The sequence below is a fragment of the Pan paniscus genome, chromosome 19 (genome assembly GCF_029289425.2).
Source record: "Pan paniscus chromosome 19, NHGRI_mPanPan1-v2.0_pri, whole genome shotgun sequence".
NCBI lineage: Eukaryota > Metazoa > Chordata > Mammalia > Primates > Hominidae > Pan > Pan paniscus.
In genome coordinates, this window is record NC_073268.2 from 65,757,471 (window position 1) to 65,773,465 (window position 15,995).

At 57.2% G+C, this 15,995-nt stretch overlaps 1 protein-coding gene across 1 annotated transcript; it reads left to right on the plus strand.

Moving 5' to 3' along the window:
• The first annotated feature begins 3,107 nt into the window (after positions 1–3,107).
• NXPH3 (neurexophilin 3) lies at positions 3,108–7,667 on the plus strand. Its single transcript, XM_003818046.6, has 2 exons — positions 3,108–3,578; positions 5,900–7,667. Exons 1-2 carry the CDS (start codon positions 3,525–3,527, stop codon positions 6,602–6,604), a joined length of 759 nt encoding a protein of 252 aa, XP_003818094.1. The 5' UTR covers positions 3,108–3,524; the 3' UTR covers positions 6,605–7,667.
• Positions 7,668–15,995: the final 8,328 nt, after the last annotated feature.

Consider the following 15,995-nt stretch of genomic DNA (forward strand, 5'->3'; position numbering starts at 1 on the left):
GTTGGGTACAGTTGTTGTCAAACCTCAGCCAAACCTAGTGGTCACTTTTCTGTCTCTCCCTTGCCAGGTCTCTCTGCTGTGGCTCATTCCCCTCTTCCTGACACTCCCCACACCCAGATCTAGAGGCCATCTTCATCAGCATCACCTGGGTAGGGGCAGGAGCTTATATAATATGTAGTCCTCGGTTCCTGTCTACCAACTAAGGCTCCCTGGGAATGGGACCCCAGAATCTGCATGATGCACACTCCGCACTGTGTCCACTGTGCTTGGCACCTTGAGCGTGAGAACCCCACTTCTCCAGTGGCTTCGGGATCAGCCCCACCTGTCCTCCTAGCCCCTGGCTCCCTGTTCCTCCCTGGAATCCTCTGGGGGTTCTTTTCCTCTGACCACCTTACCTTAAATGCCAGGGTGCCCAGTGCTCCTCTGGCACCCTCCATACCTCTAGCACCCCAGGCTAGACTTTCTCCTGCCCTTGGGTGGCCGACAGCACCCAGACTTGACATGGCGAAAGCTGACCCTCCCACCCTCACCACAGACCCCATCCCTCTCCTCCCATCTATGGTACCCACCTCATCAACTAGCCAGCTTGTTGCTCAAGCCAGGGAACTGGGTGTCACACCTGACTCCTTCTCTCCCTTCCTGCCTCACCTCAGCAACAACCAAATCCTGATCATTTTGCCTCCTAAAGATGCCTTCAGTCTCCCTGCCCCCCACCCCCAAACCACTGCATTTGTCTCCTAATGATTTCTTCTCCTCTCCCTCCCTCTAGTCCAGGGAATTCTCCAAAAGCCTTTAAAATGCAAATCTAACTATAATCACAGCCCCCTTAAAATCCTTCAAAGATTCCTCATAAACAAAGATCCCAACCCCTTGACCCTCCATCATCTGGTCCCAGCCTCCCCTCCTCCCGCTCTGTGCTCCCTGAACAGCAAACTGCTTCCAGTTCCAGCCTCCAGACCTTTAGTCATTCAGTGCCCTCTGCCAGGAATAGCCCTTGCCAGACAGGCTCTTCCTCACAACTGCAGTATCACCTCCTCCAGGAAGCCATCTCTGACCCTCTCGCCCCTGCCCCCAGCTTCCTCAGTGCATCCATAATGCCTTCCTTGTTCAAGGATCTGTTATTCCACTCACCATACTGAGTTATAATTATCGATTTTCATGTCTCTGTTCCACACTTGCCGATGAGATCCTTGAGGGCAGGGAGGGTGTCCCATTCATCTCTATCTCAACCCCTGGCCTGGCGCCTGGCACGGCGGACAGGCTCGGCCAGTGGGTGATGGATAAATGCGGAGGGGAAACTTGAACAAAGTGAGAGCCAGAAATGACCAAGAGGGGAGTAAGGGCAAGCCTGGCAGGAGGAGCAGCCGGAGCAAATGTGTGGGAAGTGGAGGAGCAAGAACTTCCGTTTACTGCACTCCTACGACAAAGCCAGCCATTGTGCCTGCGCTTTGTTTGCACATTTTGTCTCATTTGGTTCTTGCAAGAACAGATCAGGAAACGGACATCAGAGAACCAGAGTAACCTGCCCAAGGTCACACAGCCAGGTCTGGAACAGAATCTGGGACTGTCTGGCCTGAAAACCTGTGCTCTTTCTGCTGGGCCACACAGCTCTCCTAGGGACAGGACCTTCTGGAAACCAGACAAGGAGTGGGCCCAGCTACGCCCCTGCCTAGCTGAGCGCCGGAACCAGCTGCCCACACTCAGGCCAACAGCTTCTCCCTCCCAGCCGGACCAGAGGCTTAGAGGCCAAACAAAGATTTGCCTGTTCCTGCCTCCCCGGCTTTGGGGGGTCTTTGACTAGACATGCATGCCACCACCCACCCCACCCCCCACCAACACCAAGAAAGAGCTGTTGCATCTTGGTATGGCCCAGGGTGCCTGGAAATGCAGGGGGCTCTGTGATGCTGTCTGGGTTTTGCAGAATCTGTCTCCCTCATCGCACTTGGCCCAGGCTGATATTAAGATTCATCTGCATTCTCCGTGCACCCGCCTGGCAGATGGTGGGGGAGGAGGCTGGGTGCGTGCCGGGGTTGCAGCCATGGGACCGAGCTGGGCCTTGGAGGGCCACAGAGCAGAGTGCCCACCCACTGTGCTCCTTGGGCCCAGCCCAAGCTGGGACCACTTCAAATGATGGGGTGCCTCCTCACCTTCATAGCCTCCAAGGGGTGCCAGGACTTGACCTTTCATTTTTCTACAGACTAAAGGGACCCTGGAATTCCAGGAGGGAGACCTGAAGATATGGAGTGGGGGTGATGGAGGATGGGCCCCCATCTTTGGGAATCTCAGATCAGGGTCGTGTTCTTCCTCCTTGCCCTGGAGGTTTGCAGGGACCCCACTGGGACAGGAGCCACTCTCGGCCTGGTGACCCCTGTGGCATAGAGAGGGTAAGTAGTGAATAATGAAGGGACAGGCTCCAGGAAGGCCTTGCTCCCCTCACTCTCCAGCTTCTCAGGACCTGCCCCCGGCCCCAGAATCTAGCCTGGCCCCTAACAGCCTTTTCAGCCCAGGGGCCCAGCCAAATACTTCCTGTCACAGTGGCTGGACCGAGAAGGTCCAGGGATTATCTCAGCCCCTCCAAGTAAAGTAGAAGAGGGAAGGAGCAGACATCATAACAAAAGGAGTGCAGGCTAGACACCCAGAAGGACTTCCCTCAGCACAGGTTTTGGCTCTTAGAATGGGTTTTTTAAAAAAAGGATCTTTCTTAATTCCAGGACTCCTGAGTTGGGGGCAGGGCAGCCGATTCTTGCTGCCCGCTCCCGGGGAACGGGCGCCCTGCAAAAGAGGTGGAAACGGTAGGGTCCGTATCCCCTGGACACCACCCTCTCCCTTCCTCTCCAAGAGCTACTCCGCCCCCGCGTGCCGTCCTCTCCTGGATGGAGAGCCGGCGTCCTAGGTCCCCGGGCTGCGGGCCGGCAGGGGAGGAGTTAACTCCGGAGGTACCGGCTGGGCTCACTGTACCTGCCGCCGCCGCCGCCGCCGCCGGTGGGAGGGACGAGGAAGCGGGAGCCGCCTGGGCGCCAGGAGCGCTCTAGTCTGGCGGGGCGCAGCGCGGGGAGCGGGCGGCCGGGGCTCCGCGCGGCTGGGGGCGTCCGCCAGGGGGCGCGCCGCGACGGGGCGGGTGGAGCAGCCTGGTCTGGGGAATTAGCACCAAGGACGGGCGCGCGCGCAGGTCCCCAGCACATCTGGGCGAGAGCGGCGCCGCTGGAGCCGAGGGGGGCGCCGAGCGCAGATCTGGAGCAGCAGAGCCACGGCGCAGCTGGGGCCCTTCGAGGCGCTCGGGGCGCACATCTGGGACCTCGAGCGGGGGCCGTGCCGCGCGCAGCTGGACCAGGGGAGGGGGGCGGCGGCTGCACAGCTGGACCGAAGGGGGCGGGGTCGGCCCTGGGCGACCCGCTGAGGGGAGGGCCGCGGGCCGCCGGGGACTGGAGCATGGGACGGCGCGCCTGAAGGAGCAGGAAGGGGAAGGAGGCCTGGGACCCCGAAAAGAGAAGGGGAGAGCGAGGGGACGAGAGCGGAGGAGGAAGATGCAACTGACTCGCTGCTGCTTCGTGTTCCTGGTGCAGGGTAGCCTCTATCTGGTGAGTGGTCCGAGGGGAGCTGCGCAGAGGGGCGGGGGCCCGGAGGATCGGGGGAGAGCGCGGGAAGCTTGCGAGCCCTGAAACTTTCTCCCTTCCCCCGACATCCCGGGGATGGCGGGGAAGACTGGAGGCTGGGGGAGAGGGCGGGTCCGAGGCCGGAGACTGGACAGATAGGGTTAATAGGGGCGGGGAGAGGGTGCTTGGCTGGCCCACCCACTCCGCAGCGGGTGGCTGGAGGTGCGACCAGCGCTCGGAAAAAGGCCTCGAGCCGGGTCGCCAGGGTTACCCGACCCCTTCCCAGAGCCTCAGGACCGCTGAAGCGGGGGGCGAGTGGGGCGCGGGTCGTGGAGCTGGTGACCTGCAGGCTTTTCCCCTGACCTCTGGGACTCAGAGAGCCCCGGGTTCTGGGTCCCCCAGAGCACAGAGTCGGTCCAGGCGGGGGGCGGCCCCCGCGTCCCTCCCCTCCCGCCTTCCCTCCCGCTCCCTCCCTCCCCGCCTGTTGTTTTCCTCTGCTCTCCCGGCTGCGCGCAGCCGGAGCCCCACAGGACTTGGGCAGGCGGCTCCCGCCCCAGGCACTCGCGGCAGCTGAGCGGAGCGCCCAGAGCCCGCTCCCCGTGCGCCGGCTTCGCGGCTTCTCGGCGACCCAGGGCGCCGGGGATCCCCTCCCCGAACCCAGCCCGTGGCTTAACTCCCCTCCGACCGAGCACCCGCTGACCCTCCCCGCAATACTGTCGTGAAGCCTCAGCCCCACATCTGGACCTGCCCCTTTAATCAACAAGCCCCTTGCCACCGCCCCATGCCACTGTGGGAAGAGCCCTTCCCTTCTCACGGCCCCACCTTTACCCTCCAGCCACTCAGCCGTGACCCCCAGGAGCAAGTACCTACAGGTCTGCAGCCCTAGACCCAGACCCCGAGCCTCCCGTCCTAGCCGTCCCTCTACCCCACCTCTGGGGCCTGGCAGTCAGGGCCAGCCTGAACTGTGGGGCAGAGACAGACTCGGCCACAGCACACAGCTGCCGGCAACACCCAGGCCAGAACACAGGCATGAGGACCCCACAGCCCCTTGGAGCCCTACTGTCCCCACCCCAGTGTCACCACCATATCCAGATGCCCCCGGTGCTGGTAGTAAAGACACCTAGGGCAAGTGGTTGCTTTCAAAAGCTGAGCAAACACACAGCCAGGCTGCGCCTCAGGAAGCCCTGTCAACCCCCTGATGCCCCCCACTGCTGTCCCACTCTCCCTGTGGCACCTCCAGGAATCTCCCAGGTGTGGGTTGTCACCACAGCTGATCCAGCAGAGGGAGGATGAGCCCCTGCAGATTCCAGAGGCGGATGGCGCCTGGATAAAAACCCTTTCAAAAAGACACATCTGATCTGTGAGGCCAGGAGTGTGGAGTGTAAAGGAAGGGCTGACCCTATGTGAACTCAGCCTTGTAGTGTTGTAATCTCTGAGCCCCGGTGTCCTTATCTGTGAAATGGGAATAAGAACTCCTACCTCAGAATCCAAGTAACATCTTGGCATGTCATCATCAGTGTACCCTGGAGAGGTGTTTGGCTTTCCATTCCCATGGCCATCCTGGGTGTGGCATTCACTCCGGGTCTCCCCTAGTTCTCTTGCCAAACCTAAACTATATTCGTGCTTGAGAATTACACTGTGTTCTGCTTTCTTATTCCATTGTCTGGTGGTTCTCTTTGCATCTAAGGGTAGAAATTATCCTAGGGTAGGGACGGTGTCTTACCCAACAGACTAGGAAGTCCCAAAAGGCAGGGGCTGGCCTCTCCTGTCAAACCAGGGGCTCTCCCAGGATAAGAATGGTGCTTCCCTGTCTGACTCGGGGCTGTTTGAGAGCAGACATTATGCCTCCCCCATCAGCCTGGGGATTTCACAGAGGCAGGGATTCTACTTCCTATCAAATTGGGGGCTCTGTCAGCACAGGGATGATGCTTCTGCAATTAGATGGGGGCTCCCCAAGATCAGAAGCTGGGCTTCCCCCATCAGACTGGGGACTCCCTGGGGGTAGGAGCCGTTGTCCCTGGTGCCACAGTCCACTGGAGAGAATTATTGTCGGTCTTTGAGGCTTTGAATTTGAATAGTGGCCAAGACAGTGAGGAAAGGACAATGGGGGGGAGGGTGACCCAACTGTCAGAACCTGAGATGTACACAAGCTAGAGTGTACACTTGCCCCCCAGCTTCAGTGGGCAAGACGCAGGAGCTCCTCACCCAGGTCAGAGTGAAGTGGCAGGGACAGGGGTACTGCTGGTAGCGGGGGTGGTGGACCTCCAGGGACAGGGCTCTCACTGTACTCACAACTCCCTCCATAGGTCATCTGTGGCCAGGATGATGGTCCTCCCGGCTCAGAGGACCCTGAGCGTGATGACCACGAGGGCCAGCCCCGGCCCCGGGTGCCTCGGAAGCGGGGCCACATCTCACCTAAGTCCCGCCCCATGGCCAATTCCACTCTCCTAGGGCTGCTGGCCCCGCCTGGGGAGGCTTGGGGCATTCTTGGGCAGCCCCCCAACCGCCCGAACCACAGCCCCCCACCCTCAGCCAAGGTGAAGAAAATCTTTGGCTGGGGCGACTTCTACTCCAACATCAAGACGGTGGCCCTGAACCTGCTCGTCACAGGGAAGATTGTGGACCATGGCAATGGGACCTTCAGCGTCCACTTCCAACACAATGCCACAGGCCAGGGCAACATCTCCATCAGCCTCGTGCCCCCCAGTAAAGCTGTAGAGTTCCACCAGGAACAGCAGATCTTCATCGAAGCCAAGGCCTCCAAAATCTTCAACTGCCGGATGGAGTGGGAGAAGGTAGAACGGGGCCGCCGGACCTCGCTTTGCACCCACGACCCAGCCAAGATCTGCTCCCGAGACCACGCTCAGAGCTCAGCCACCTGGAGCTGCTCCCAGCCCTTCAAAGTCGTCTGTGTCTACATCGCCTTCTACAGCACGGACTATCGGCTGGTCCAGAAGGTGTGCCCAGATTACAACTACCATAGTGATACTCCCTACTACCCATCTGGGTGACCCGGGGCAGGCCACAGAGGCCAGGCCAGGGCTGGAAGGACAGGCCTGCCCATGCAGGAGACCATCTGGACACCGGGCAGGGAAGGGGTTGGGCCTCAGGCAGGGAGGGGGGTGGAGACGAGGAGATGCCAAGTGGGGCCAGGGCCAAGTCTCAAGTGGCAGAGAAAGGGTCCCAAGTGCTGGTCCCAACCTGAAGCTGTGGAGTGACTAGATCACAGGAGCGCTGGAGGAGGAGTGGGCTCTCTGTGCAGCCTCACAGGGCTTTGCCACGGAGCCACAGAGAGATGCTGGGTCCCCGAGGCCTGTGGGCAGGCTGATCAGTGTGGCCCCAGATCAAGTCATGGGAGGAAGCTAAGCCCTTGGTTCTTGCCATCCTGAGGAAAGACAGCAACAGGGAAGGGGAGATTTCATCAGTGTGGACAGCCTGTCAACTTAGGATAGATGGCTGAGAGGGCTTCCTAGGAGCCAGTCAGCAGGGTGGGGTGGGGCCAGAGGAGCTCTCCAGCCCTGCCTAGTGGGCGCCCTGAGCCCCTTGTCGTGTGCTGAGCATGGCATGAGGCTGAAGTGGCAACCCTGGGGTCTTTGATGTCTTGACAGATTGACCATCTGTCTCCAGCCAGGCCACCCCTTTCCAAAATTCCCTCTTCTGCCAGTACTCCCCCTGTACCACCCATTGCTGATGGCACACCCATCCTTAAGCTAAGACAGGACGATTGTGGTCCTCCCACACTAAGGCCACAGCCCATCCGCGTGCTGTGTGTCCCTCTTCCACCCCACCCCCTGCTGGCTCCTCTGGGAGCGTCCATGTCCCGGAGAGGGGTCCCTCAACAGTCAGCCTCACCTGTCAGACCGGGGTTCTCCCGGATCTGGATGGCGCCGCCCTCTCAGCAGCGGGCACGGGTGGGGCGGGGCCGGGCCGCAGAGCATGTGCTGGATCTGTTCTGTGTGTCTGTCTGTGGGTGGGGGGAGGGGAGGGAAGTCTTGTGAAACCGCTGATTGCTGACTTTTGTGTGAAGAATCGTGTTCTTGGAGCAGGAAATAAAGCTTGCCCCGGGGCACTGGAGTCAGAGTTGTCCAAGGAAAGGGCCTCAGGCATCCCTTGGTCCAGGAAGAATTTCTCTGATGGCCGCAGGACATTTGCTTGAGACCCAAGTGGCAGGGCTCCAGCCGCCCTTGGCGCTGATGTTTGCTGAGGGCTCAGGGCTTCCCTCTCCAGCCCCGGTTCCAAGCTGTCTGATCCCCCACGAGGAAACTTGAGCAAACACCCTGGGCTCGGTGCTGGAGGAGGGCGTAGCATCTTCAAGAACAGCTCAGGGAGGGAGAGCTAGCAGGTAGAATGGGCCAATGAGGGTGTTCCTTGGTGTCCTCCCTGAACTGCCATCTGCAGACCCAGCAGGGTCCTAGCCCCGTCATTTTGCTGCGTGGCCTTGGCCATGTCCATTCTCCTCTCTGGCTTTCTTTGTTTCTTCCTCTATGACATGAAGGGCTTGCCCAGACCAGGGGTTCTCAAACACGGATCACCCAGAGGGTTTGTTAACACACAGATTTCTGGGTCCTACCCACGTTTCTAATTCAGCAGGCCTGGGTGGGGCCTAAGAATTAGAATTTCTAACGAGTTCCCAGGTCTATGCTGATGCTGCTGCTCCAGGGCCCATGCTGGGAGACCCACTCAAAGGACCTTGAAGTTCATCTCTGGCTATGGCTCCGCAGGATGGGGAGACACCTCGGATGTGCTTTCCCAGCTGTAATTTCCATCTGCTTCTCCTGGGGAAGGGGCCTTTCAGAGAATCGGGGCTATTGTATTGGATTTTCAATCTGACCACATGCCAGTGAAGGAACTGGCTGGAGTGGGGTGTGGACACAGGGCCTGCGTCAGTCACTCCCCTCCTGCAGCTAGTAAGAGGCCTCAGAATGGCCAGCTGCCAGTGGCACCTTGTCTGGGAGTTAGTTGGGCCCTTTGGGACTCTGTGAAGGGAAGACACTACCAAGGTCACAGTGCCTTCTGGAGGTCATTCTAAGTCGGCTCTCTTGGGAGGGCAGCACTCAGGGCCCTTTGGGCCCTCTTGAGGAGAGGAGAGTCCTGGCAGCAAGGTAAGATGGGCTTGCCACCCCCCACATTTCGCCCCTGCCCACCAGTGCTCCGCGCAAACTGGTCCCCTCATACTGCAGCGCAGAGCTGGGTGGGGCTGAGAAGCCATCTGGTTACAGCCCACCTTGTAGGAAATGACCCAGCTTGTTTCCCCCACATCATGCTTCCAGGGGCCGTCTCTCCTGAGTGGAGATGTGAGACACACACCCCTCCTCCAGACCACCCTCCGCTCCCCACCCTGGAGGCTTGAGACTGCTGGCACTGGAGCAGCCCACCAATGGACACCCACCGTGTGCCGTTCAGCCTCCCACAGTGCTGTGGAGACTGCAGGAAGGAGGAGGAAGCAATGGGGCCAGAGGCCCTGGGCGCCCTCCCCACCTCCCCTGGCTGAACTCTCAGCAGGCACTGGGGGCACTTTGACCCCCCTCCTGCTCCTCTCCTCCTGTGGAGAGCCAGATGCTGGCGACAGCTGGAGGGCCCGGCCTTCCTGGCACACAGTTCTGCCTGCACTAGGGATGGATTCATTTTAATAACTTCATTTCACCCTCATGCACACTCTGCCGCCTCATCCCTCCTTTCCACCTTCCCCAGTAGCCTGGCTGCTCTCCTCAGCTAGGACTTTGCTAACAGATTTCCTCCCAAACCTTAATTCTTTGGAATAGCCCTCTGGTCCCTACTGTTCTTGCCAGATACTTCTGTGCCCGCTTGGTCCTCACAAGGGCAAGGGGTCCATCCAACTTCCTCTGGCTAAGAAGACGTCACCTCTGCCCCACTGGCGAGCAGTGTCCCCATGGTGATGCCCCCCCACCATCACGACGAAGTGCGCTGGCCTCCCACTCTTGCCATGCACACACTCACAGGAGATTCCTCTGAAGAAACCTGTCCCCCACTCTGCCCAGACCCCAAAGGGCCAGGTCCTACTCACACTCCAACCCTTTGACCTTCCCCATCCACTGCCCTTCAAGGCAGTCTGAAATGCCCTCAGACTGTTTAGCAGTCCCGTGGTCCTCCACCCAAACCCCTCAGCCCAGCTGGGGGCTGCCGGGGGCCTTGTCTCCTCCATCAGTGGAGCCTCTGGGACAAGTTTACCAGGCTGGGGGTTCTTTAAGGACACAGCTTGGATCTCCCCATCAGGCTGGGGAACACCTAGGGCCGGGGGCCATGCCTCCCTCATCAGACTGAGGACTCCCTGATGTCAGGGGCTGGATGGCCCCTTAGACTGGGGGTCCCTGAGGGCAGACGCTATGCCTCCCCTCATCAGACTGGAGTCTCCCTGAGGGCAAGAACTGTGCTATGGATGGGAGGGGGACAGCTTGCCTTTTCCTAGGCATCAGAGCACCTGGAGGCTGCCTCTGCCCTTCAGCTTTGCTCAAAGGTGCTGTCTGGGTCTCAGCATTCCTTTCTCAAGTAGGGTGAATCTCCTAGCACTCTGTGAAGCTAATAAGGGGGAGTACCCGTTAGGTCAACTGGTAGCAATGCCCGAGTCTCCTTCTCGATGAAGCTTAAGGCAAAAGCAAATGAATATCTAGGTCCCTTCCCCCCCTTCCCCCCTTCCCTTTCCTGGGATGAGCAAGCGGGAACTGAGTCACCCTGTTCCCCATCCTTGGCAGGAATGCTGGTGACCTTGCATTGTGGCAGATTCAGGTGGCGAGGCCCATTGCTCGAGATGCACCCGGTGGGTGGGTGGCAGGGATCCTGGGGGAGTGTTTATGGGGATGGAGGCAGCTGAAGGGCAGGGAGGGGTGACCAGGTGCTGGGATCATCGAGTGAGTATGTGCAGGAGGGATTGTAGAGACACAATGAAACAGTTGCTCTGTGTTGGGAAGTGATCCAGTGTCATCGCTGGGAGTGGGAGACAGAAATGTTACTTCCAAAGACTCCGAGTCCTGTGGTACTGCCAGGAGAACCGGGGGCTGGGGTAATGGGTAAGGAGAGGCACCATTAGCCCTGCCAGGCAGAGGCAAGATGGGGTGGGGGCGGCACCTGCCAATTATGCCAAAGTCTTGGAGTGGCAGCTGGCACCATCACCAAGGCACAAATGCCAGCAGAGACCTGGCACTCACCTGGGTTGTGATTCCATAGGGCCCCTGTCTCCTGTTGGTCTCCCAGGCTCAAAGGCTGACCTGATAATTCAAGTGAAGGATGCCTAGTTCAAGGCCTCCCAGTTCCTCATCCCAGGCCACCTAGTCAGGTGGTCCCAAGGGACAAGCTAGGTCCTCCTGAACTGCAGAGGCTGCCAATAAACTGGCAACACAGGTGTTGCAGGAAGATATAGCTGGGTCCTCATCCTGGGTCTGTAATTTATTAGACATGTGGCTTTGGACAAATGACATAATCTCCCAGAGCCTCCTTAGATAAAAAACTAGGGCTTTGCCTACCTTGGTGTATTGTTAGGAAAATTAAATGAGTTGCTCAATAAATGTTACTTCCTCCTGTCTTTTTTTTTCTAAGATGGGTTGATGTTAACCTCGACCTTGCTCCTGGTGTGGACAGGGGAAAGGGTCCCAGGCTGGAGGTAGGAGACCTAGGTTCCTATCCTGGTTCCACCCCATCATGCATGTGGCAAAGATTTCTAATTGTCCCATAATACCCATTTTCCCTTTCTCCATAGTAATGGGATTCTCTGATTTTAGCTGGGCATGTGGCTGCCTGAAATAACTACTGCATTTCTCAGCCTCCCTAGATGTAGTCATGTGACTAAGATCTGGCCAGTGACATTTAAGCCAAAGGTTTAGGTGGCACCTTCCAGAAATTGTCAGACAGCTGATGTGCACTCTTCGTCCCTTTGTTCCACCCTCTATCCTGCAGCCTGGAATAGGTAGGAGACTGCTGCCATCTTAGACCGGCGGTAAGAGCCACACCCTAGAGGTGGCAGAGCAGTGAGTTGGAAGAAGTCTTGGTCCCTGGGAATGTTGTGGAATAGAAATACCATACCAGGGCCAGGTGTGGTGGTTCATGCCTGTAATCCTAGCACTTTTGGGAGGCCGAGGCAGGTGGATCACCTGAGGTCAGGAGTTCTAGATCAGCCTGCCCAACATGGCGAAACCTCGTCTCTACTAAAAGTACAATTAGCCAGGTGTGGTGGTAGGCGCCTGTAATCCCAGCTACTGGGGACGCTGAGGCAGGAGAATCGCTTGAAAGGGAGAGGGGGGATGGGGATGTGGGGGAGTGAGGGGTGGGGGAGTGGGGGGGGCGGGGGGCCGGGGGGCCAGGGAGGGGTTGCAGTGAGCTAAGATTGCGCCACTGCACTCCAGCCTGGGCAGAAGAGTGAGACTCTGTCTCAATAAAAAAGAAAGAAATACCATACCAGCCCTAGGCTGCCTGCCTTCAGACTTTTATGTAAGAGAAAAATCAAAAACAATTTTTTTTTTTTGAGACGGAGTCTCGCTCTATCGCCCAGGCTGGAGTGCAGTGGCGCGATCTTGGCTCACTGCAAGCTCCGCCTCCCGGGTTCACGCCATTCTCTTTCCTCAACCTCCCGAGTGGCTAGGACTACAGGCGCCTGCTACCACGCCTGGCTAATTTTTTTTGTATTTTTAGTAGAGACGGGGTTTCACCATGTTAGCCAGGATGGTCTCGATCTCCTGACCTCGTGATACACCCGTCTCGGCCTCCCAAAGTGCTGGGATTACAGGCGTGAGCCACCGTGCCCAGCCAGTTCTATCTTATTTAAGTCACTATGCTTTGGGTTTCCCTTTCTTGCAGTTAATTCTAGCTCCTCCTAAGTCAGTGGATGTATTTGGGCACTTCACTTACATGGCCTCAGTTTCCTCATCTGTAGAACTGAGATAATGCTTACATCTTGGCACACACCAGAGAGGTTTTATAGACTCACGGGCAAGAATAAACATGGAAGGCTCTGGTCCTCCTCCCTGTCTCAAGGCACACAGCCTCTATTTTGAGGGGAGTAACAAACAGGTTGCTACCGCATTGTTGGGAGCCCTGGAAGGGCTCAGGAGGATTCTCTAGCCCTGAAAGGCCTCAGTCCCCAAATTCGTCCCCGACACCTCTGAGTCCCATCTACATTCTGCTGTTGGTGACACACAATCCTCGTTAAGGGCCTGAATGATCCCAGCCAGATGGGATCCTAATTTAATTAAAACCCTTTAATTACCTGCAATAACACTGCTTTGGAAGTCCAATGCCTTAAAAGGGCCCTGTGATGGGAGGGGCACCGTCCACAGGGCAGAGTAGTGGCTGCCCTTTTAGCACTGAGGGAACCCAGGGATGCAAGGTGTTTCTCTCACCCCAGTGGGCATGGAACAGCCAGTGTGGTCCAGGCTTCTGGTTGGTTTATAGGGTACAGCCAAGCAGGGGAGTGCATGAACCAGGCCCTTGGGAGCAGAGTACCAGGCTCTTGGCCTGAAGCTGTCAGTGCTGGTTTTGTGCTGACACTGAGACCAGTACAGCCTGTTCTGGTCAGGTCTGAGCACTCCCAAGACCCTGCCCCTGCAGGACACTCCGGGTAGGAGCAGGCATGGCTCTAATTTCTCCTGAATGGCCTGGCTTAAGAAGCAGCAGTTACCTCTGCAACCACCAAAGGAAATTCGTGCCCTTGTGAACAGGGTCTTTCTTCAAGATGTCATCTACTTGGGGAGGGGCGATGAAAGGGAGTAACCTGAATGGGCTGCAGAGGGGCCACATGGTTTCTTGGGGACTTATAAGGACTGCTCATGTTTTTTTGTTGTTGGTGGTTTTTTTTTTTCAAAACAGAGTCTCACTCTGTCTGTCGCCCAGGCTGGAGTGCAGTGGCATGATCTTGGCTTAATGAAATCTCCATCTCCTGGGTTCAAGCAATTCTCATGCGTCAGCCTCCCAAGTAGCTGGGATTACAGGTGTGAACCACCATGCCTGGCTCATTTTTGTATTTTCAGTAGAGATAGGGTTTTACCATGTTGGCCAGGCTGGTCGTGAACTCCTGACCTCAGGTGATCCGCCCACCTCAGCCTCTCAAAGTGTTGGGATTACAGGCGTGAGCCACCACACCTGGTCTCTTCTCATGGTCTTGAGCCTCAACTAGCTTCTCCTGATAGAGGCAGAAAGAAGGAGCCCAGCCCAGGCCAGAGCCTGCTAGGCCTTGGCAAAGGCAGACTCAGAAACCCAGACCTGTAAGCTGGGCTGTTTGGGGGATATCATGTGTTAATACTCCCTCAGTTCTCCCTTAGTACTGAGTCCTTCAACAATTGCTTAATTAACAAAGCCTCTGAAAGTTCCGGCTGGTCTTCCCTGGCCCAGGAGATCCAGGTGAAAAGGCTTTGATTCACACCTGAGCCATAGTCTTAAAGCAAGAGAAATGTTCTACTGGAGTCAGTGTGATATCAGCAGCTGGAATTGAACCAAGAAATCCCAAAAGGAAGGAGAAACTCAAGAGGGAAGAGCTAAAACCACAGGCCCCACCATTCCACACCTCAAAGATTCTTCCAAAGCTAAAGCCAAGGAGGCTATCTACATGCTTTATTGAACAAGCCCTCCAGTACCAAGCCCTCTGTGCTCCCACCCATCCATCCTCTTCCTCTCTCCTCCAGAATCCTGCTTCAGTTACCCTCATCTCACTTCCCCTGCTGTCCCTACCATTCACAGCCTCTGAAAAGCCTGTTGCTATCCCTGGACTCAGGTTGTGTCTGGAGTAGTGTCTGCAGTGCCAACCTGCAGACTCTCTGAGCAGGAAATGTGGATGTCCCCTCTAGACTAGAGACGGGGAACAGGAGCGGCCTTCCCCTTCGGACCAGAGACTCCCTAAGGGCAGGGGCTGTGTGCCCCTCAAGACTCGCCAGAGGCCGGGTGCGGTGGCTCACGCCTATAATCCCAGCACTTTGGGAGGCCGAGGCGGGCAGATCACAAGGTCAGGAGTTCGAGACCAGCCTGGCCAATATGGTGAAACCCCACCTCTACAAAAAATACAAAAATTAGCTGGGCATGGTGGTGAGTGACTATAGTCCCAGCTACTCGGGAGGCTGAGGCAGGAGAATCGCTTGAACCTGGGAGGCGGAGGTCGCAGTGAGCCGAGATCACACCACTGTACTCCAGCCTGGGCAACAGAGCAAGATTCTGTCTCAAAAAAAAAAAAAAAACAAAAAAAAAACAACAAAAAAAAAACAAACTCGCCAGAGGCAGAGTGTCACTCCCTACAGAGGTGCGGCTGATAAGCTACCTGCATGCAGGTGCTGCGGCTCATCCAACTCTGCATGAGAGGTCATCCCTGCTGTGCCTCACTGGCCTGCTGCTGATGCATGATCACAGCCTCAACCCACTAATGTGGGAGAGGAAGTGGCAACAGGAAGACAGACTGCTGCACGGTATGCACCCCAAATTCCCAGGTCCTCCTGGCCGGAAGAGCAGGTGTGGCAGGAAGGGTGAAAGTGGGAAAGGATGGTGGCATGCCAGCCAGTGCTGACACACCCCTCCTCTCACCTGTCCCTGATATTGTATGTCGTCTTCTCTAGAAAGGTCTTCAGAGACCCAGGTTGGCTCCTGGGGCACAGTGAGGGGCAGGTCTCACCCTGAATCTCTTAGTCAGAAGAGAGCCAAGGCTTCTGGCTCCTAACCAAGTGACTTTTTCCCATTATGCCAGGCTTCCTCGCCCCAGATCCCCTTCATGGCTTGTCAAAGAAAGCCCTACTTGGTCCTAGGGAGCCTGGACTCCCCTCACTTTGGGGTGAAGGCAAAGGTGTGCCAAGTTGGGATATGTTTGAAGAGAGCTGTGTCTGAGTCTTCATTGGCATGTGATCATCTACCCACCTTGCCTCTCTGGGCCTTGGATGGCAATTCTTCCCCCACCTGCTCACATGGTCCCTGTGAGGGCCAAACTGGCCCAGTGGATGGTGAGCCCCACATCACTGTCGGCCCCAGCCGCTAGTGCTCACAGGCATCCACAGGAATGGGGAGAGGGCTGGGTTTCTCTTTCTTTTCAGGGCAGGCTATGTGGCACAACAGCTGAGTGCACAGATTCTGAAGCCAGGTTGTGTGGATTAAAATTCTTGCCCTGCCACCTCGTAACTGTAGACCTTGGGCAAATTACTGATCATCTTTGCGTTTCAATTTCCGCATCTGTAAAGTGGGGATGCTTGCTCCTCGCAGAGGGCTGTTGTGAGTCGGAGCTGTGTTTGGCACAGGGGCGGTGCTCAAGACCAGCAGCCCAATGACAGCTCATGATGCCTGTCCTGCTCCTGCCAAGCCTGGGTGGGAGGTAGGGAGAAGAGTGGCCATGGGCTCTATCATTCCTTGCTGCATATCCTAGCTGGGCACAGCTTTGCCTTCACCCCAAAGTGAGGGGAGTCCAAGCTCCCTAGGACCGAGTAGGGC

Bases quoted from the DNA above. Each gene is read 5' to 3' on its own strand.
- NXPH3 (XM_003818046.6), top strand. From the start codon at position 3,525: ATGCAACTGACTCGCTGCTGCTTCGTGTTCCTGGTGCAGGGTAGCCTC. The intron at 3,579-5,899 runs GTGAGTGGTCCG...CTCCCTCCATAG, and splicing joins TGCAGGGTAGCCTCTATCTG to GTCATCTGTGGCCAGGATGA.